Source organism: Hibiscus syriacus, unplaced genomic scaffold (genome assembly GCF_006381635.1).
Source record: "Hibiscus syriacus cultivar Baekdansim isolate YM2019G1 unplaced genomic scaffold, ASM638163v2 tig00109926_pilon, whole genome shotgun sequence".
Lineage (NCBI taxonomy): Eukaryota > Viridiplantae > Streptophyta > Magnoliopsida > Malvales > Malvaceae > Hibiscus > Hibiscus syriacus.
Genome location: NW_024062532.1, coordinates 293,065 through 315,766, shown reverse-complemented (window position 1 = coordinate 315,766; position 22,702 = coordinate 293,065). Strand labels below are relative to the sequence as shown.

Genomic DNA, 22,702 nt, shown 5'->3' with positions numbered 1-22,702 from the left:
ACAATAACAAATATGAGCAATTTGACTATCCTGCCAAATATTTTTACTTAGATCCTTGTAATTTTTAATGCTTCTTTAGTAATATCTTTTCATTTTAGTGATTATATCGTGTGATATTAATAATATATTTTAATGTGTAACATTCATTATAAATTCATCCTATTTATATAATTTATTTGTAAATACTATTTACTATATTAATAATATGTTAAATATAATCCCAATAAATCTTATTCCCTAAAATAATATACTACATAAACCGAACTCCCAAAGGCCTCTAAAAAAATAAATCTTATCCTCAAATTTTAAAGGGGGAAAATGTAAAATTGGTAAAGATGAGGTGTTGAAAAGCAACAAATTTTAGTAATCAAATGACAAACGTGGAGTCTTAAAACTCTCAGAAACTCGATAATAAATAAATCAATTGGCAGGGGGAACAAGAAACAACTCCAATCAACATTCTTGAATTCTTGTCAGATTCAAGCTCAAAACACACTGCTAATCATCTATCTTTCGAAACTTTAAGTCAACAGCCCAAAAATATACTTCCTTTGAATCTTTGCATTCTTTGATCTGCTTGTATGAAGATGGTTTGGTTATGGGTCTTTGTTTTATTCACTGCTAGTTTAAACTTGGGTTTGGCTGACGTTAATGGAGGAGATCAACCCTTGGCTAAAATCAATATCCTCAAAGCTACCGTTTCCTTTCATGAATTCGCAGCTATTTCAGCCCAACCTGTTCTTCTTGGTTTAAAGGTACAATCTTTTTTTATGCTTATAAATCTTCTTGTTTTGGTTAACGTATCAGCACTCTTGGAAAGTTCTTTGATTTTTTTTCTTGTTCATTGGGTTTTCCAGTATAAGAACTTTCAAGATAACTTTTTATTACGTTCATGATATTCAATAGGAATCTGGGTTATTTAAAAGGATGTTACATTTGTGATAAAAATATGTTTTTTATATAGTAAATTACTAAATTATGGGGTTTTTTTTAATGTTTTTAACAACATAATTAACTTACATATGATATGATTATTAGTTTATAACTAACAAAAATATAAATGACTTGTATGAGCGTACATATATATATGCGAGTCTGTAACTTATGTATAAATTAAAATCATGTTGTTCTTTATAGGTTGAAGGTTCCAGTTTTTCTTGAGTTTATGAAGTACATTTTTATGTATTTTTATCATTTGTTTGATCACAGGGGGAGGACACTCAATGGATAACTGTGATTTTCGTGAATCCAAACCCGTCTTCAGATGACTGGGTTGGAGTCTTTTCTCCGGCAAAGTTCGAGTAATGTTCACCAATGTCATAATTTCATCTGCAAATCACTAAATGTGCTTGTTATGACTGAGGTTTTTATGAAAACTCAGTTCATTGATATATCATTGTTTTTACAGTATTTAATAGGATCCTATTGATTGTCATTTCACCGTTAGCTTCGTTAGTGAATTTTGCATTGTTTGAGAACTTAGAGATAGTTTTGGTGTTTATGGCTGGCAGCCCATCGACATGTCCACCAGTGAACGACCGGAAAGAACAGCTTCCATATATCTGTTCAGCTCCGATAAAGGTGAATGCGGTCTATTTTTTTATCAATGAGGATTTAGAATTTTTTAACTTTATGGCTTGAAAACTCATTCAACTTGCAAACTTTTCTTTTGTGGTGTTCCAGTACAAGTATGCAAATGAGTCGAGTCCATTTTATGCAAAGACAGGCAGTGGTTCACTGAGGTTCCAGCTTATAAATCAGCGAGCGGATTTCTCCTTTGCTTTATTTTCAGGCGGATTATTGGATGTAAATCATGTCCCTTGTCCCTCCATGCTCATATTTCTTTTTCTTTCCTCCTTAGACCTTTGCAATGTATATTTTTTACATCACATTGAATCATCGATTCAGCTTAGTGCCTCTTCATTATCTTAATTAGTTATCGTCCAAGGAAAGTTGTCCCCCCCCCCCACTTTTGTTAAATTAATTTTGTACTTGAATATATTACAGCCAATCTTGGTGGCTATATCAGATCCAATATCTTTTGTAAATCCGAAAGCACCCTTGTATCCACGCATTGCTCTAGGGAAGTCTTGGAATGAAGTAAGTTCTATCTAATGCCTTCTATTTTATGATTCCGATATGAACTTTTTTTGTGTTTTCTGATCAGGGAAAAGATTTACATATTTTGCTAAAAATATTATGCATGCATTAGCTAATTCTGCAAGTGTATCATCGATGATAAGCTATGAAATTCTGCCTACTTGATTGTACTCAATTTAGCGAGCGTATTGTGATTTTGAAATAATCTGTGCATTAAGACATAATTTCCATTTTGGTCTGCTCTGGTTGCTCCTTTTATTAGTATTCAAACAATAGTTGATTTGTCGCACAGATGACAGTAACCTGGACAAGTGGCTATGACATAGATGAAGCAGCCCCATTTGTTGAATGGGGTAGAAAGGGAGATTTGCGAGTTAGATCTCCCGCGGGAACTGTGACATTCAAACGGAATAGCATGTGTGGTATGAACGTAATAACTTTTTATGGGACTTTGGTGCTACAATAATATTGCTTTAAATTTGAATATACATTTTTTATGTGAATTTTTCTTCATCAATAAAAAATATGGGTATGCCAGACGTAATTCCTCCTTTGTATCAGTCATGAACTTTTCCTGTTTGGTTCAGCTAGTGGCTATTTAATGAAAAACGCACTCTAGTCCTAATTTCGTGGCTTCAAAATTGTTTAAGCGCCTGTATGATGAAGTCTCCAATTTGATTGCTTCTAGTTAGTGAATTCTTCATTATCTCACTTGTGAAAGATTTTATTTCCTTGACTCGACCATAATCAAACTAAGTATATTACATACGAAATAATTTCACTTCTTACATTGTTTAATGGAGTGGATGATCAATCTGCAGGTTCACCTGCAAGTACAGTTGGCTGGCGTGATCCAGGTTTCACGCATACAAGTTTCTTGAAAGATTTGTGGCCCAACTTTGTGTAAGCATCACAAATACCCGTTCACCTATCTAGATATATTACAAATTGAAAGTTTAAATGATCTCACTTACGAGGTTGCATATGATGGTATTTCAGATACACATACAGGATGGGTCATCTCTTATCTGATGGATCAGTCATATTGAGCAAAACGTATTCATTTAAATCTTCCCCGTATCCTGGACAAAACTCATTACAGAGGGTCATTATTTTTGGTGATATGGGCAAGGTAATATTGAAAAACCAATAATGAAGGGCTTGTGAGCAGGCACTAGGATTTGTCAATAGATAGGAAATATGATAGATTGACCAGACCACTCATTTTGTCTGGTTTTTCGGAATTTTGATAGGAAATATGTTTGTGCATTACATGACAAGTTTTGTAACATCTCACAGGCGGAGCGTGATGGTTCAAATGAGTATAGTAATTACCAGCCTGGTGCACTCAATACCACGGATCAACTCATTGGGGACTTGGACAACATTGACATAGTTTTCCACATAGGAGACTTGACTTATTCAAATGGATACATTTCGCAGTGGGACCAATTTACAGCACAGGTGGAGCCTATAGCATCAACTGTTCCATACATGATTGCAAGGTACTCCATACGTGCTTTGCTTGGGCACTTTAGTATGTGATTTTCGAGAATATATTTGAGACTCAACTTCTAGATGATATTTGAAACATAATTCTTCAATTGTGTTACAGCGGTAATCATGAACGTGATTGGCCAAACTCGGGATCCTTCTACAATACACCTGATTCAGGTGGTGAATGTGGTGTGCCAGCAGAAACCATGTTCTATTATCCAGCTGAGAACAAGGCGAAGTTTTGGTAATTTTAGTGGAAACTCTTCTACGATAAATCTTACAGCTTTTCTCCTTTTGGCTGAAACAAAGCTAAGAATATTCAGTATTTGCTAAAAATAGTAACATGATGTAGCTTCCTAAAGGATTAAATAAGCATGCAATTCTATACCTGCATAGAATGAGAAAGGAACATCCTTGAAACCGATCAAACAAGATAAAGCATTTAAACGGTGATTAAGGATTCCGAAGAAAAGTCTACCAGCTGTGTTATTAACTATTAATGGCCTGATTTAGGTAAACAGTTGTCTCAGAGACGCACCATTGTTGTTTTGTATATCTACCAAGTACCAACATTGGTGTTTGCAGAGCTCCGAACATGACCTCTGTTTAGTCTGTTTTTCTTGTCATCAGTTGGGAAATATGGTAGCACACCAGCTTCCGCCTTTGGCTTAACTAGTGGAACCTCACATTGATTTGGTGTTAATTATCCTAGACTTTTGCACGATCATGTATCAGCTGATGCTATTTTTTAATGAATGAACGTCTTTTATTTCAAAAAGATAAGGGCTTGATCTGGATCCAATGAATTTTTTTGGCCATATTCTGAAAATGCAGGTACTCAGCAGATTATGGACTATTTCACTTCTGCATCGCTGACAGTGAACATGACTGGAGAGAAGGATCGGAACAGTATAAGTTTATTGAGCAATGCCTTGCATCGGCCGATAGACATAGGCAGCCTTGGTTGATATTTGCTGCACACCGTGTCCTTGGATATTCATCTAACGACTGGTACGGTCAGGAGGGTGCATACGAAGAGCCTATGGGAAGGGCGAGTTTGCAGAGACTTTGGCAGAAGTACAAGGTTGACATCGCTTTCTATGGCCATGTCCATAACTATGAAAGATCATGCCCAATCTACCAGGTAAGGTTTGTGAATTCCAAAAGATCCTCAAATCTGCACTGTCGAACTAAATCCCAGTATCATAATTGATGCGATAATGAACCATGGGTGCTCATTTGAACCGTCTCCTCGTTCGACCACCCTGGAACCGAACCATTGATACTACATCACTAAATGAGTATTGTTTGTGCACGAGCACACTCTCACACTCTCACATACATGCTACGTAAACAACCGAGTGAATGCTTGATGTGTGTGATAGTCATCGAGTTGGCATATCTCTTTTCTCCGTAACAGTTACCTTTTGTACGGAATAGTTAGATTAGTAGTATCTTTACTACAAGCATATAATCTCTCTGAACTTTGTGGTATATGCTTTGTGCAGAATCAATGTATGAACAAAGAAAGAAACCATTACTCGGGCGTTGTCACCGGAACGATCCACGTTGTCGTGGGTGGTGGAGGGAGCCATCTTTCAGGTTTCAGCAAACTTATCCCGTATTGGAGTCTTTATAGAGATTATGACTGGGGATTCGTCAAGCTGACGGCATTTAACCAGTCATCCCTGCTATTCGAGTATAAGAAGAGCCGTGACGGCAAGGTTTATGATTCCTTCACCATTTCAAGGGACTACAAGGATGTCTTGGCTTGTGTTCATGATAGCTGTGAACCCACAACATTGGCAACTTGAACAAATCATCACTGCTTATTTTATCAGGAGGATAATCCAAGTGTGTTTTGATAGTCATTTCTTAGATTTGGGTGGCTTGGAACAAACATAGAAATTAAGCCCTTAATTTTTTAAGGTTATATTTTGATTTTATTTTAATTATTCATCTTTAAAAAATTAGTAAAATTATTTGTGATATTTTTTTATAATTACGTTATATTATCTCAAGGTGATATATCAACATAATCGTTATTTTTTTAACGGCAAATGACCAAAATAAAACCAAAATATAACATTATTGATGATTTTGAAACAGAAAATAGTTAGATGATCAAAATAAAATCAAATTGATGGTTAGGCGACTAAATATGTAGTTTACCCTTGTAGAATTCTTAAAAATTATATATTTACCATTTATAAAAGATGAACATGTAGAATGATACTTTCTCCACTTTAATCTTCTTCCTTTTTTATTTCTACAAAATTAATGTAAATAAATTTATGATATTACAAAGGCAAAGAAGTACCCTATTTGAATTCGATCAAAAAAGGATAATATTATGAGAATAATACTAATTTCAAATAGAATTATAAAACTAACACTCAAACAATACTATTTCTAGAAACGACACTCATTTCGATCTTTAAATGACGCTCATTTCGGTCACATATAAGGCTTTAAATGACGCTCATTTCAGTCACGTAAAGGCTTTAAACGACACTCATTTCGATCACGCTAAAGATGTACTTAGCTGACATTTAAAAAACACTCGCCATTTAAGTATTAATCTTCAAAAAACTATTGTTCCAATTAATGGATTTAATAGCATACCTATATCCGAACCATCTCGAGGGGTAAAACATAAGGTTGAAGTTAAAACAATTGATCCCACCAAATATAATACAGTCTGCATGCCTCGTGATGCAATGGATTGCATGATTTGCAACAGTTAACACAGAATCTGAACCCAAAGATATTACCATAATGCATCAAGGTTGAACAGCTTCTAAAAGTTTCTCGTACACCTGTCTGGCAGACAAATCCTCAACCTGATGCAAGAATCAAATAAACTATTTTTCCAGCCAAGTGTTTAAGGGTTTTTTTTTACCAGACAGCAATGACAGTTCAACTCTGAAGATCAAATTCATATAAGGGAATGGATGTATGCATACTGACAAACCATTATGGGAATTTGATTCACTTACCACGAGAAGCTTTGATTTGTTATTCCATCCTCTCTGAAGTGTCATCTGGCTAAGTCTCAGCCCCAGCACCTGTGTAAAAGGTAGATGATATTAACTTCAGCTCAGCTTTCCTATTATACATATATATATATTGACTTAATTGTGTAGCTTTAGATAAATATCAGAAAAAACCTTTCCCATGAATTCCAAAAGTTCACTGTTAGCTTCACCACGGGCAGCAGGTGCAGCCACAGTAACTCGTACATCATCTGCATTTACTCCTGGAAAGAATAAATGGCCAGGACAAGATTATACGATCAAGACTAGTTGAAGATATCTTCATCCAACATGGTTTTAAAAACTAACATGTAAAGCATCCTTAAAGGTAACAGCTAAGATATCAAGAAAATGTAGTTTCTGCCTGTAAAGGTAAAAATTATCTACTCAACTCTATGACATCATTTTTCAAGTATTTTATGAGCCTTTGCTAATACAATATCATTTTTCCTCCAACTTTTTTTTATTTTGTTGGTTTCACCAAAGGCAGCATGTCCACAGAGGTCCCAAATCCTACCACAGATTGTGATGTCAGGGGCTTTCAAGCTTACCAGTCCATGAGGGGTGGGGGATGGGATCAACAAATAGATCACAGTTCACACTCCTGCTACCATTCCCTTAGAATGTCATCATTCAAAAATCAAACTCCAGGCTCAGAGTACTAAAATCCTTTTCCAAGGCTCTAGTGATAGCCAATAACATTCACATCATTGATTTACCATGATTTTTACCTCATCTGGATTACAATCAAACATCAGAGTTAGGATATTATACAGTTTAGTTTTACCTAATTTTGTTGGTATCCTCATGCCATCCACATAAAATTATGTCCATCTTACTTATTTTCCAATCTCCATTGTCCGTACCCTCATAGCATTACAGTGCTAGTGTTTCCAACACCATAAATGTCAAGATACGTTTTCAAGCTCCATAATGAGTTGTGGATAAAACCACCAATTGTTCTTTATATACAGATAGAGAAGTAGGATCTTTCAGTAAGAGGTCTGAATTGATATCCTTAAGCATGAAAAAAGATTCCCAAACCCACGTATTGGAAATATAATCAAATTACTTCAAACAAAAATGTAATTATATGGAAAGAATTTGATTTGGCAGGTAAGAACTTAAAGTGTTGCAAAAATGATTAAGGAAATATAAGGATGTCAAAGGGCGATAAGCATAAAGAATATAAAATGGTGATTGAAGGAGTTTATTACTTGTAATTGCTGAGCGTTGTGCACGATCTTCCACCTCTATGGCGACTTGGACAAGTCCTCCCTCTAACTGGGATATGCAAGGTGGCACAGGAGCATCCTACAACGTAAAGGAAACCAGGAAAAGGGAAGTTCAAATATATTTATAGTGGCTGCATCTTGCGGAAAACTAAATTGGAAATAAATTTAACATAAAAAAGATGTGGACATCAGTCGTGAAAAATGTATTGGCAAATTCTAAATAGCTAAAGAAACATGGATGATGGATGGAATAATAACCCAGAGACACTGTTCATAATTGTACCTGAGGATTGGTTTCTGCAGCAACCGTACTAAGGGCACCATCAACAGCATAAATGAAAGGCGCGGTTTCCAGATCTTCTTCAGCCCGATAACAAACAAACAGGCCACAACCTAAACAATTCATACGGAATTGCTTCTCCAATTTCCCTTCTCCCCTGGAAGAAGGTAACATGCTCATAACTACAAACTCCATGCAAAAGTGGTACAATCACTAAAAGTTAAAGCAAACATCACTCATTCCCCACCCACTTTTTCGAAAGCCAAAATGAAGTGTAAAATATTCCAAGAAAATGAATCATGCTAAGAAAATAAGGAACATGGTATAGACAAATATGGCATCAGACCTAAAACTAGGAATTGCATTGATGCATTCAAAAGTGCTCAGCCAAAATTAGGCAACTGCACAGCAGCAATGAATAAATAAATAAGTACACACATATATATAACAAAACCTTGCCTCTTCAAGAGAACTTTGCCCCCCTCGGTAACGTTAAGCCTAGCAAGATGCTTTTTCTTGTCAAGCACATATGCTTTGTCAGTCTTTCTCTTGGGCATTTTCTGCAATTGAGTATCTTATAAAAAAATATTTGTCAGCAACGGGGAAGGCCTTATCCAAACTAATCAAGCAATTAAAACATTCAATCATAAAAGATTAATCAACTACCCCATATCTGTCAAAACAAAGAACTTCAGAAAGAAAAGGAAAGCCTATACATCAAGGCAGAGGTGTAGGCTGCTCCATTAGGGGGAAATGACTTCATTGAGTCACATGCAGTCATTTAGACAGTAACTACTTGTCTGGATGTAAAATCACATAAAAAGGAAATTTTTGTGACAATAGAACCAGGAATGAAGTGATTCGAGAATCTAAATTATCTTTGTTTTGATCATGAGATATCACTAATAAGTAGGTACCCGTATCCTTAAAGTTGCATTTATATTTTAATCTTTGCAAAAGCTCACAACAACATTCAATTACAATGACCTTTCAAAAGCCTTTTGGTATGGGCCAATCCGAACCAATCTAGCAACATGAGATAAAACATAAGAAACATATAAGAGTACAATTGAAAGAAAAGGAGAGAGAAGAGAGCAATTTTGTTTTATATTTTCTTGCTTACTTCACACCAAAGACATGCCTGCCTCTCTTTTGAACCCAATGTAAAGTCGTACCAAGGGCTATCACAATAGACTAATGACCAGCTAGCTAGACACGTAGTGACTAGTTCTACTGCCTGTCCATATTTGAATTGTAACACTTTTTTCTTTCTTACAGCAATGGATCCATGAAAAAAAAAGCAAGATTGGACATTTACACAGTTATCGCATGGCAATACATCTCTGACGTTGACTTAAACATGTTTTACCGTAAAAATAAAAGATCCAAATCATCTGCTAAAGCAACGTTTAATCAAAGAACAAAACATCAGAGCACATTAAAAAATTAGAATCCTCGCGTAAAAACAAGGTGAAAACATTTGATTGTTGGGAAACTGTTTAATATAGATTCGGAATCGATAACAATGGAGCTATGTGTGCAAGATTTGTTAACATAAAACCTAGAAGCACCTAAACGGAGAAAATCGAAAGAAGGGAAGAGCTAACCGGTAATAAGAACGTGAGAGCCGCAGTGCTTGCAATAGTAGACGAAGAGATCAGAGTCAGGTCCATCTGGTGCTGCGTCTTCGCTCGAGTACGTATGCGTTGTTCTCTTCGGCATTTTCGCCCTTTCCCCTTTCCCCTTTCCCCTTTCCCCTTTCCCTTCTCTTCTTCAATCGCCTTAATATTTTACCTCCTTTTTTTTATTTCTTCGGCCCAATTATATTTCCGGCGGCTATAATGAGCCGCCAGCCCTTGAGCTAGAGGCTAGAGCTGCTAGCTAAGTAATGTCGTTTAGCTACTCTGATATGAATCGCGTTGTTTGGGAAATAACATTTAGGGTAAACTACCTATATGATCACCCATTTATTTCATATATTTTATTTTAGTCACCTAACTTTTTTTTTAAAATTAACTTCCAGAAAGTTGCGGGGATATGCTTGAGGCTGTGACAAATTTTAAACTTTTTTCTTGTTATCTTTTAGTTTCAAGGTTTTGCCTTCACTCATTTAAATCGATCTGACTAGTAAACTAAGTTTTCATAAGTGACTCACTCAACAAGAATTTTCTACCTACACAAATATCAAAACATAAAATTTTACTTAAACGCAGGACACTTCATAACTATAATATATACTGGTCCGACAATATGAGAAGTTTATGTGGTGGTGATTTTCTACCAAGTGTGTTTTGATAGGGTTAAAAGGGGTAATATAATTCTAGGTTTTTAATTTAACCCATAAACCAAATGTTTTAATTTAATTCACATACTTAAAATCTTAACTTTAATAAATTTTAACTTAAAATCTTAACATGCCAATTATTTGTTTGATAAGATGATTGAAACTTAAAAGCATATATTAACGGTAGAAACATTAGTTTAATTAGAGGTTCAAGAAGGTCAAATTAAGGCATAAAGGTGACAGTGCCACATTTTGAGCATTTCCTGAGTTTGTTGGGTAGCGGTCATTCTATGGTGTTCATTAAACAAATGTCAACTGAAATTGCGGAGAACGAGGAAATATAACATACTAAAAAGGGTAAAATGACCCCTTAATTATGGTTTAGTATTGATATGATTATCATACTTTCAACTTTAATAATACGAGGACATAACTATTTAAGTGATTTCAATATATCTATTTGTTGTTGCAAAAGAAACAGTGCGTTGATGTTGACCTCAAACTTGCTGTTGGTCAATAATAACGACATCAACTATGTTGGCTACTTTAAAAGCACTTAAACAATTATATAGTCGTATTATCAAAGTTGAAAGTATGGAGATTATATCGACACAAATCCCATAATTAAGTTGCCATTTGAGTAGTTTACCCTGTGCATGATACTTGAATTTTTTTTTATGTTAGTTGTCCATTTTACCAAGAAGCTCTTTTTTTAGGGTAAACTACGTGTATAGTCATCAAATTATAAGGATAATTCTATTTCAAATATTAATTTAAAAATTTTATCAACTATGCCATTCAGCCAGAAGGAAAGTGAAGCTATTGGAGTCGAAGCATCTTCCAACCATTCTCCACAAGATGTCTGCTGGCCCTTAATCACAAGCCTATCAACTGCAGCTAAGATGATAATCCTTTCATCATCGGGTATCTTCAGCTTGATCACATGATCGGCATCATCCATCGACTAAACCAATTGCTTTCAATCTAGAACCCACAAGTAGAGCCTCATGACCTAAAATAAAATAAAGACTATTTGCAAATGTATAAACAGATATTAAGAAATAATAAACTTTTAAATTTACAGGAAGTCTTAATACAAAATTGTTCCCCCATGAATGGCCTCTCTGATTTGGCCCATTTCTACCATTTATACATGAATGAAATGATTGAACACTTTACCAACCTCAAAAACAAGCCTTGGATTCCATGGTCACGATAGTTATCACTGCTTACATATTTTAATATTGCATGTTTAGCATCTCCTCCTCCACACTTCAGTCATTTTGTGGTTGTCCCTCAAAATCACTTAAAACCCTATTCATGTCCTCAAAATAGGGCCAACTCTTACGACTTTTCTTCTCATTCTTGTTTTCCTGTCAAAATATATATGCCAAACTTGTCAATAAGGTGCTAGTGCTGGACACAGTTATGTTCAATTCTTTTTCACGATTTTCATGTAATTAGAGGATCCTTGAAAAACCATATCCCCATATCCATGTGGAGGAGAAGCTATAGGGACCAACATGAATGGCTATGAATCTAGATATTTACATTCTTCAATGTGCAGGTGAAGCTATAGGGACCAACATAAATGGCTATGAAACTAAAGCCACACGGAACCTATTCCATTCATGCATATAGGGGTGAGAAAATCATAAAACTGCAAAAGGCTAAATTTTTTATACATAGGTATTCTACAATAATTTAGGAACATGTAGTTCAAATTTGGAAAAAAAATAGACTTCAAATGAAGGGAGAATTGAAGGAATAAATAAATTAGGGACCAAATCATAAAACTGTAAAAATACTCAGCTAATTTTTTATTTTTCGATTGACTCGAAATTCTTAAATTCCTTGACTCAAACTCGAAATCCAACTCGATAATTCGAGTTGACTCAATTAACTCAAATAATTCAAAATTTAAAAAATCGATTTGGAGTTGAGTTGAGTTTTGCTTTGCCCCAGATGGGTAAACTATCCTACAATCAATATAGAGATATATCAGCAATAGTTCTACAGGAAACACTAAAAAGAGAGAGACCCAACCTCATATTTCTGAACCAGGGATGCCCATAGAGATTTACACTGTGCAGGGCTTCGACTAATTCCTTCTTCCAACAAGCTTGTAGATATTTCCTCCCAGAGGGCCATTCTCCCCTTCACAGCTTGAAATCTGATATGCAAATCCCCCCGTAGTTTAATCAGCTTCTTAACCTCTTCAGGTTTCCATTTGTTCCTCTTAGGCTTTGATGACTTTAGTTGAGAGCTAGGTTTTTCCGGCTTATCACCACTGCTAGCAGTGCCATCACTCTCAAGTTCTGGCTCGTGTTCCTCCTTTTGGACCAACACATTATCTTTTTCTAAATTGTCAACAGGTGACGATGATTTGATGAATGATATCCAAAATTCATCAGAATCATCATTATTGAGTGTATGACTTTCTGCACGGTCAGGACTTGATGTACTGGCGTCGTCCTCGGGTAAGAACCTGTCGACTTCACCATCACCATCTGCTTGAAGAAATCATGATAAAATAGAACACATCAATGAAACAGGAGTATTAAATCACAAAGTAAACTACCATTCAGATCAATAAATTACCAATTCCAACACAAACATTTGAACACATATCCAGCTACATGCTCACAGACGGAACTTGAATGAACACGCAAGAGATTGGAAGACAGCAAAAAAGAGGACAAGGACCAACCTATCAAATTTTGTTCCGAGGCATCCTCTACATGCAACGTACTGTCATCTTCTTCTGCTTTTATCTTGTTTGGTGATCCCCTTTTTGGATGCTCATCTACCATGTCTCTCAATGTTGGCAACTCAAAACCAACATTGGAATTACCAGATAGCCTTTCATTCAGCTCTTCAGAGAGAACTCCTGCTGGGTTCTCTGATGCAATGGCAATGACTTCAGGCCTCTTACCACTATACTTCCTTACTGTCTTCCTCAATACCTCTGAAACAGTTCTTTCCATGTGAGGTAGAGGACAATTCACAGGACAGCTTGACAGTGCCGCATGAGCAGCTTTATGGAGTGTATCTAAAAGCTTCCCCTTGTCTAGCCATAAGCAGCGTGTAGTGATTCTTATCCTCCCTTTTAATCTATTTTCAACTATGCCATCTTCCTTTTGGGGGCGTAAAATTTCCATGCTGCAAAAGGAATATATTAATATCCACGAACAAATATGAAATACATTGAGATTTCATTTAAGCATCTAAACTTATCTACCTGACCACTATAATACCATCAGATGCAATTCTTAGCCTCTCATCAACACAAAGTTCAGTTGATGTTCCAAATGCTTTATCACCATCACTGTACATTAGCTGCAATTTAGAACTAAATTCATGAATATCCTTCTCAATTAACTTTTTCAAGAACTGCCAAATACTTTTAAGGGTTTCAAACCTGCAAATTCTCCTTCCCAAGGGAACTGAAACCGTTAGAAAGAACTCTTCTATTCCTCAAATGAGAAACCCCAAGCATCTCTCCATTCTTTATAACCTGATATGATAAATAAGAATTACAATTAATAGAGTGCAACAGCATATTCTACCATGATAGATAATGTGGAAGCAATCCCTATGATGAATCAAAATCTCCAAGCATCTCGTTTATTCTCCTTGCAATATGTTTGTTATTATCACCAACTCTGATCTACTGTCCTTTCAGTCGGTCAATTCTAACATGTATCTCGTTCAGTAATATATATACTTTTTCTTTAACAAGCTTTCTTTGTTAAACTATCCCTATTTTTGTGAACATAAAAAAGATCTTACCAAAATCATCTAGTCTTACTGAGACCTAGTAGCTGTCATTTCATGTTCAGATTAATTCTTGGACAACTTAAGACTAAACAAAGTTATAAATTAAACTTCATCCATTAGTAAAAAAATCACACGAAATATTACATTAAAAAATCAACTTTAGAAAATCACAAAAATAAATAAATAAAGAAGTCCTTGGAGAGTAATGAAAATAGCAACTCACAGTGGTGTGTCGAATACCCGTTGATTTCCCAAGTAGCTCATGCTCTTTTAGGAACAAGAGCTCTCCATGTATGGGTAGAAAATGTTGTGGCTTTACAATTTGAAGTACTTCCTCCTTCAAAATAAAACCATTCAGATAGAGTTTTACATTGACAACAGGAGAAAAAATAATCACACTCAAAATCTATGTATCTGATTTGATCAATTCAAATCACATCCATAGGACATCTAATTCACATCCAAGTTATCCTTTTCTAAGTCAAGAAACAAAATCTTAAGGAACCCCCTTTATTTAGCCGATACTGAAGTAACAGATTAATTCCCTTTCTAAGGAAAAAAATGAATAAAAACAGAAATATAAACTCATGTTATATCCAAGGTGAGCAAACAGAGGAGAAAATTTAGAAAGGAGATTTTAGCATTCTCCCTTTAATATATTATCTTGCAACCACAGGCCCCACAAACAAATGCATTAACAATGTAGACTGTAGCATCCTGAATTTAAATGTTGTGCTGTTTTCCTATACTTCTGTATTTTGTTTGTTCAAGGAACAACAAAGTGAAAGTGACCAAGAAACTTCTAAAATCAATCATTCAAAGCAATGTTGAATCAGCTTACTAGTTCTCCACGGTACGCATGACCAGAAGTATGCAGCCCCTCATTCTTACCCATCACTATATTTGATCCAATCTCTGATATTCGGTTTAGCATCTTCATCACCCGAGATTCATTACCAGGGATTACCTGATATAAAAGTAAAAGAATTAATGTCTTAACATATAGTAAAAAGATTAACAAACTCTATCCCATGGCATAGGATACAAGACAGCTCATGTTAGACTAGAAAGAACAATAAAAGTTAATCGCACCACATTTTTTTATTTCCATCAGCAAATATTCAGTTATTAAGAGCACAAAGAAATCTTTTCAGCTAGAAATGAATGAATGTCATACGTTATCATTACCTTAGCTGAATAGAGAATCACATCTTCCTTGTTCAGTTTGAAGGAATGACTACTTCCATACGATGCAAGATTCAAGGCAGCACGTGGCTCTGCCTGACATAATAGAGCGCACAGCCACAAGCCAGATAAAGAGTCAACTAAAAGTGTTGCTCATTGGAATTTGGAACCAGTGAGATCAACTTACTTGTGATCCAGTTGTGACAATTATCAAATCCTTTGGAGCATAGGCATCAATATCTTCTGCTTTCACCTACAATCATAATGGAAAGAGCAGAGAGCAAACATTAGAACATAAACAATCAGTTTTTCATGGCAAGAAAGCATTCCACTTAGGATAGTTCCTTTTTAAAAAAAAAATAGTTTATTAGGAAGATGAGAAACGAATAATAACATTAGGAAGATATCCAAATTCAATTTGGAAGTGCTTAACGTTAAAATAAGAGCTAACATTAACACCACGTAAGCGACAAAAAGTTATCTTATAGGATAATTTTGTTGGAAGAAACGTTCTTAGGGGCAAGACTAGCAAATGAGGATACCAATTACAAATCTTATCATTTCATTAAAGGTTTACATATACATTAAATGAGCTTAAACAAGAACTGCAGAATTTGGACAAAAGCAGTTTAGCAACTGAGTAGCTTAATCTGATAACACCAAACTTATAACTTACAAGAAAAGCAAAAGATTGATACTTGCCACAAGGAGAAAACTGTATACTATACAGGTAAAAAAAAAAAGAGCTAAGTCTCAAAAGAGTGAGTACCAGAGTTGATGGATCAATTGGTGCTTTTCCATCCTTCCAAGCTGCATCCAGATACGTCCTCAGTGACATGCCAACAAATACCTAGATCAGGGACCACAATATCTAAGCTATCAAAATCAAACTTGAAATAACTATCATTATGACAACTAGGTTCACAGGATAGCATTACGGTCACACAAAACATACCAATTTTCTACCCGTTAAATCTGCCGCAGCCTTTACACTTCCAAGCCGGTGTATGTTTGATGCAAACTGAGTAGTAATGATCCTTCCTTTAGCACCTGAAATATGCCTCAACAATGCATCTGCTACTGCAGTTTCGCTAATTGTCCTTCCAGGTGACAATACATTGGTCGAGTCACTCATCATCTGTAAATATGCACTAACTGAATTATCCATTTGTACTTGGAACAGTTTTGAAAGAAGTTACAAGCTCAATTTGCATCATAAGAATTTTAGCTTAAAAGATCAAGACAAATCTAGACAACATATATGTCTTTACTTTCTGTGGATTTAATGCATACAAAATATATCATTTAAAAAACCTATGGAAACAAAAGAAGAGACATAAGAAATGCAAGGTGTCAGTTGCCAGGGTTCATCTTTGATTTTGCAACGAAACAAATCAAAAGTCTCAAATATAAAGCAATATCATATTCAAAACAACCATCTTAGTTGATTATAAAAGCCTGAGCAGATATGCATAAACCATGAGTCAATTCATTGAAACAATCATATTTCTACACTTGGTTCTGTTACAGACTACTGTAGATGGAACTAATAGTTCATTTCCAATTCCCTTATGAACCTTTAACACACACTCACTTCCACTCCCTATAGGTGACCCTTGTAATCTGCTCTAAAACCCTCTCACAGAACTAAGGAGAATAGATTCGGGAAGCTTACCAGTGTTACTCCTTCCTTAGAGAGTTCCTCTAAACACTTTCGGTCAAAATTCTTCCCATCCAGTGGTGATTCATCAATCTGTCAACTTTAACAGCTTATGTGGCCTGAAAGTCACGTAATAGTAACAAGATAAAAATGCAAGGGGAGGAAATCCCACCTTCCAGTCCCCAGTGTGAAGAATTGTACCATCGGCACAGCGAAGAACTAATCCACAACAATCAGGAATTGAATGGGTTACTCTGAGAGGCTCTATTTCAAATGGCCCAGCCATAAATCTCCTCCTGATTTTAAATACTTTAAGCCTAGATGGTACAAAAATCCCATTCTCCTTCAAACGCTTTTTAATCAGCTGTTGACATGAGTGCAAGAGTCACCAGTTCATTTTCAGCAACAGAATAAAAATGCAATAGTAAGTTATCATTTTGCACACTGATGAGTATAATAAATTAAGAAGTATAAACCCTAAACAATAGTAAGACCAGTCGTGTTGTGACAAGGAAAACAACTTCTAATAGCTACCGAACTACAAAGACAAACAATCGTAATTATTAAAAGGTGTATAGACTTTTAAGGAGCAATTCTCATAAACTAGGATAAAGGTCATGCTCATAGAGATTTTATAACATTCAGATCAGCATCCATAAATGAGTAATTTCTGTCAATACCTCTGGGCATGTCATGAAATAAGACATGGTAAGTTTTCAAAAAGCAGTATGTGCCTTTTTGCATTCATATTGCATGTATTTTTCTGATTATTAGAAGTACCTCCATTGTAAAGGATGATGCATATATGGGAGTATGGGGATCCAATGCTGGGATAACCTGCACAAACAGAGAGCGAACTTCTAATATGATGTTAAAAAGAAAATGCAACATAAACACTATGCTAAACTCTAGTGTCATCAATTATGCTACCATTTACAAGACCATACTAATTGCCATCTAAAGCAGCTTTATTGATAATTAATATCTGAAACCCCAGATCAATGCAATACATTACTCTGAAAGGTTCTCATCCAGTGTAAGTGTAGCTAGGCAGTATGGACATGGTTAGGTTTTGTGATTCTTAATTAGTTGCCAGCTTTACTGACTAATCAGTGGATGTAAAACTAATGAGCAGAGTACAGAGAAGAAACTGTGAAGCTTTTAAATAGAATGAGAAGAAATGAAACAAAATTCTGAGAACAATTTACACCTTCCCTGTAGCTAAGTTCCACAAACTGAACCAGGTAGGCGTGATGATACAGTATTACTACTTGAGCAACAACTTGATTTTGTCTAGATTCACCTACATGCACTGTTTCATTGAAAATGGCCAAAACAGCTTTGTGGCAGCTAGAAACGGTGAAATAAAAAATTTTGCAACTCCCAAACACGGAACACCAAACTTCCACAAAAAGAAATCATTCTACCAAGCATGGCAAGAATTCAAATGAGAGCAACAATAGATTCACTCAAGTCTCAACCATAAAGAGCACTATTACACTATGCTCAAAAGAAAAAATAGTACTATCCTTGACAACATTATAAAGTCGCAATAGAAAGAAAGAACTTCTGCACAAACCATGGCATGCTTGATAAAATAGGAAGCTGGAGGCATTAATATATGCAATGCACTATAAACATACCACACTTGGGAAAACATGGCATACCCGAGAAAAAAGAAAGTGATAAGAAGTTTAGATACACTATTAAGAACTGTTTAACAGGTGAGGAAAAGGTAAGCATACAATATTTAACAGGCATGGCAGACAAGTATTACCCAAGGCAACGCACCAATGTGATCTTCATGGCCATGTGTTATCACAACTGCTTCAATTTTGTGGCTCCATTTCTTAATAAATGTTGTATCAGGTATAATCTTTTGGACTCCAAGCTCATCATAGCTGAAATGATGTCAAATACAGTGCAACATTAATATAATAAAGAAGAGCATAGAAATTAAAGTAACCGTATCAGTATCAACACATTTGACGTATATTTCCACAAGTAAAACATCAACCTAGTCAAAATCGGGTTGTCTTCTGACATTAGGAAATTTCAGGGGGAAAAAAGCAACAGAAATTAGAACTTAAAACTAACTTTCTCTCCTTAAGCATGAATTACACATAAAAGTATTTAGTCCAAAATCCTTCTGGATATGAAATGCACAATACTTACTCTGGAAACATAACACCGGCATCAATTATAATATAGCGGTCATAATGCCCAAGAAGCATGCAATTCATTCCGATTTCACCCAAGCCACCAATCGGAAGGACTCGAAGCGGTGGCCCAGCAGTTCCTTCATAAAACTGCTCCATCTTGCGTTGGACAGAATCTTCCATACTTTTTCTAGCCCCATCTAATCTTCCTGAACTTTTAAGTGGAATTTTAGTTCTTCGTGTACCTAAAACAACAGAAAATAGTAACCACCATTATCACTGAATGCAACAATCTAGATAATCTATTTATCCAATCCAACATCCTATAAAGATTGGACTAAAACTTGCAACTTGTTTCTCTATCCTTTGTTCCACTATCTATAAAAAAATATTAGTCAATAAACGCTAAAACCATCCAATTCATCTTATTTTCATCATTCGAAAAGCACTCAAAAACCACTATAACATTCCATCTAGCTTAAAATAAACAAAAACATAAAAGCTTCATAATCTCTTTCCACTTCACTTTCTCGGCAATCAAACAGAGTTCTAAAAAGAAAAAAAAATGAAATACCTATGGGAGTAGGAAAGCCGACGGAGCAAGAAATGTAACGATTTATAGGGCTTGGTCTGTAACAGAATCTGTACGGAAAAAGCGAGAGGGAAGTGGAAGCTGCCATTTTTATTGGTGCTTTAACTGGTGTGAAAGCGGAAGATAAACCTCCCAAAAGCACTAACTGCATTGGCTTCTTCAGGTCTGGGAATGCCGAAAGAGGAGACTAAACCCTAAAGATTGAGCATTTATGTCAAAGGTTTAATGAGATAAGCTAAAAGAGATAATTGAGCCTATTTTTGGAAGCGGGAACTTGACTGAGTGAAGAACTGCGCTGATTTTTGTAAGGTCGAAAAATATCATACTTATCATTTTTAAAAGGGTAAACTATAAACATTATCACTTAACTTTATTATTACTCTTATTTTGGTCATTTAAGTTTAAAAACTTTCAATTTAATAATCAAACTTCATGCATTGATTTTTTTAGTCACTCGTATAATTTATTAACAAAGTGATACCTTTTGACTCCACTTAATCATCCTCTTCTGGAGACTTTTCACCTATGACTTCAGCAACCTTTTCACCCTCATCATTTCTCGACGGATCACTCGAAGGCGCCGCCGTAACTTGCTGCCCCTCCATTAGACTTGCAGCATTACCATCATGCATGCTTCACCTCAATTGTCGTTGGTGGTTGATCAGACGACACAGGTGTCGCTACATTATCTTCCAGTGGCTCTACCTTCACCTCCTCCACTTTCTTTTCAGGTTGGTCCACCTTAGATTGGTTTCTCTTAAGTGGTGCATTTTGGCAAACAAAGATATTGACATTATTATTTACTCTTCCTTCCCTTCTTTTAAGTTAAGCCCGCATAAACCAACAAGAACACTCGTTTCTTTCTTTTCTTCCAACACTAGCATAATTTAAGACAGTAAAAGCAAGCTTATTGCAGGGGAAAAACATGTTTGCTGGATATCAGAATGGTTTACAAGATGACCCAAGGTTGAAGGCCATTTCTGAAGCCATTAGAGATGTGCCTCACTTCCCAAAGTCATTAATATTTTGCAAGCTTTTCCCTTAAATTAAATTCAGTACATGTATATTTTGCAAGGGCAACACGGAGTAAATGAAAAGATATTATATATGCTTGTGGAGCCACGACAGTAGATTAATTGATCTGCATGCACCTTTTGGTATCAGTTAAATGTATAGCATGCAATAAGCTCCTTTCACTTTGAGAATTTGCTTAATTAGTTCACTTATTTTCTTTTTCAAGTAATGTAATCGGTGATGTTAATGATTTGGTTCCCCAGTGAATTCCACTTCAAAAACTGATTAGTGTCTTTGTTTCAAACCTTTGGTTGCACTGCATGATCCTCTTTGACATGTAGAAAATAAGGATTCTTTGGTTGCAGTGGGTTAAGCCCGCAATAGCAAGTCACAGGATTAAGCCTGAGAAGAAACCAATATAACATGGACCAACTTGAAAAGAAAGCGGAGGAGGATGCAGCATTCCAGGGATCGATCTAGGCGGGCGGTTGCCCTCTAAAAATTTAAATTTATTATATATTTTAAAAAAAAATTATATATTTTCTATTAAAAAAAATTGTTTTCGTCCCCTTATAATTTTATAATTTCAAGTTCTTCCCCTTAAAATTTTATAAATTTAAGTTTATTTCTAACATAAAATTTTACGTCCGTCCCTATACAGCTCCACCTATGTCGTTTGTTCAACCATCAATGACGATTGAGGTGAAGCCTGATGTTAATGATGTAAGTCTAATGGAGGGTCAGTAAGTTACGGTGGTGCCTTAAAGTTATCCATGACAAATGGTGAGTGACGAACAGAGACAAAACTATATATTTAAGTATCTTGTCCCTCCCAATATTTGATATTGGTTCCATCTCTGATGAAAAGGTTGCTGAAGTCAAAGGTGAAAAGCCTGTACAAGGGGACTGATCGATTGGGGCCAAATGGTGAATTGAGTTATAAGGTCATGTAATCACTTTGTTAATGAGGTACAACCGCCTAATTTAAAGTTAAGAAATGGTAGGTAATTGACGCAATTGAAAATGTAATAAAATGAAATATAACATTTTCGTTAGACGCAATTTAAAATGTTAATTTTTTCTTAACATTTTTGTTCAACATATAATATTAGGAAAAAAAATATTTTAGGTTGCGCTCTATCGAAAATGTTATATTTTTATCATACTTTCAGATGTGCTCATTTTTTGTCTTTCCTTAGTCTTAAATTAAATTAGGCATCTCTACAGTAGAACTTCCCCTATGACAAAAGAATGGGTAAACTATACAAATTATCACAAAAAATTTAGTAAATTTTTGTTTTTCTCATTGAAGTTTTGAAAGTTACAAAATTGTCACTAACATTAACGATATATAACAAAATGTTCACTAATGTTTTCGATATGTAACGAAATGCTCACTCATTGTCATGTTCTTTAAATTAAATTGATGACGTGTAAACGTTAATTAAAAGGTTAATTTTTAATTTTACCCCTAAACTACTACTAAAACGTAAAATAAATCATTAAACAATGATTTCATATATAATTTACCTCCAAAACTTTATAATTTTCAAATTTTTTCAAATACCCACCACCACCGTATTCCTTCCCTCCCCACCTTTCCCACCTCATCAGAACCCATCTACTATAGCAGCAAATTCTCTGCTGCTTCTTTTCGCATAAACTTCACATAAGTTGACCTGTGTAGGCATTGCACTTCACATAAGTCATTGGTCCTATCTAACTTTTTATAAGCTTCAATCTTAAAAGGTTCAAACTGGATTAGCACTCAAAAAACATATTTGTTATTTTAATAAAAATATTAATTTTAATTAAAATAAAAAATTTACGGTATGTGTACCAGAAAATTGAGTTAGGGAGTCGGTTACGCGTAGGGAATGA

General features: G+C 35.3%; 3 protein-coding genes across 6 annotated transcripts; 1 reads left to right on the top strand and 2 right to left on the bottom strand.

Moving 5' to 3' along the window:
- Positions 1-452: 452 nt before the first annotated feature.
- Positions 453-5,464, top strand: LOC120210610 (probable inactive purple acid phosphatase 27). The gene is made up of 12 exons (XM_039209306.1): positions 453-755; positions 1,210-1,301; positions 1,512-1,581; positions 1,684-1,806; positions 2,008-2,100; positions 2,393-2,522; positions 2,922-3,003; positions 3,100-3,232; positions 3,400-3,605; positions 3,716-3,841; positions 4,432-4,741; positions 5,106-5,464. Exons 1-12 carry the CDS (start codon positions 582-584, stop codon positions 5,409-5,411), a joined length of 1,845 nt encoding a protein of 614 aa, XP_039065237.1. The 5' UTR covers positions 453-581; the 3' UTR covers positions 5,412-5,464.
- A 761-nt stretch (positions 5,465-6,225) lies between these two features.
- Positions 6,226-9,953, bottom strand: LOC120210612 (UPF0235 protein At5g63440-like). 2 transcript variants are annotated; one of them, XM_039209307.1, is made up of 7 exons: positions 9,755-9,953; positions 8,607-8,721; positions 8,151-8,304; positions 7,850-7,946; positions 6,768-6,856; positions 6,597-6,665; positions 6,226-6,440 (listed from the first exon to the last, which is right to left on the bottom strand). In XM_039209307.1, the coding sequence occupies exons 1-7, from the start codon at positions 9,867-9,869 to the stop codon at positions 6,381-6,383; spliced, it is 699 nt and encodes a 232-aa protein (XP_039065238.1). In that variant the 5' UTR covers positions 9,870-9,953; the 3' UTR covers positions 6,226-6,380. The 2 variants fall into 2 exon arrangements, with proteins under 2 accessions (XP_039065238.1, XP_039065239.1); XM_039209308.1 differs by having other exon boundaries at positions 8,607-8,707; positions 9,755-9,936.
- Positions 9,954-11,696: 1,743 nt separating this feature from the next.
- LOC120210609 (ribonuclease J-like) lies at positions 11,697-20,050 on the bottom strand. Of its 3 annotated transcripts, none has more exons than XM_039209303.1 (17): positions 19,790-20,050; positions 19,232-19,460; positions 18,834-18,957; positions 17,837-17,893; positions 17,229-17,420; positions 17,072-17,149; positions 16,352-16,534; positions 16,166-16,246; positions 15,584-15,649; positions 15,400-15,492; positions 15,053-15,178; positions 14,435-14,548; positions 13,853-13,948; positions 13,673-13,770; positions 13,142-13,593; positions 12,478-12,944; positions 11,697-11,804 (listed from the first exon to the last, which is right to left on the bottom strand). In XM_039209303.1, the coding sequence occupies exons 1-17, from the start codon at positions 19,956-19,958 to the stop codon at positions 11,706-11,708; spliced, it is 2,724 nt and encodes a 907-aa protein (XP_039065234.1). In that variant the 5' UTR covers positions 19,959-20,050; the 3' UTR covers positions 11,697-11,705. The 3 variants fall into 3 exon arrangements, with proteins under 3 accessions (XP_039065234.1, XP_039065235.1, XP_039065236.1); XM_039209304.1 differs by having other exon boundaries at positions 12,478-12,941; XM_039209305.1 differs by lacking the exon at positions 19,790-20,050 and having other exon boundaries at positions 18,848-18,957; positions 19,232-19,374.
- Positions 20,051-22,702: the final 2,652 nt, after the last annotated feature.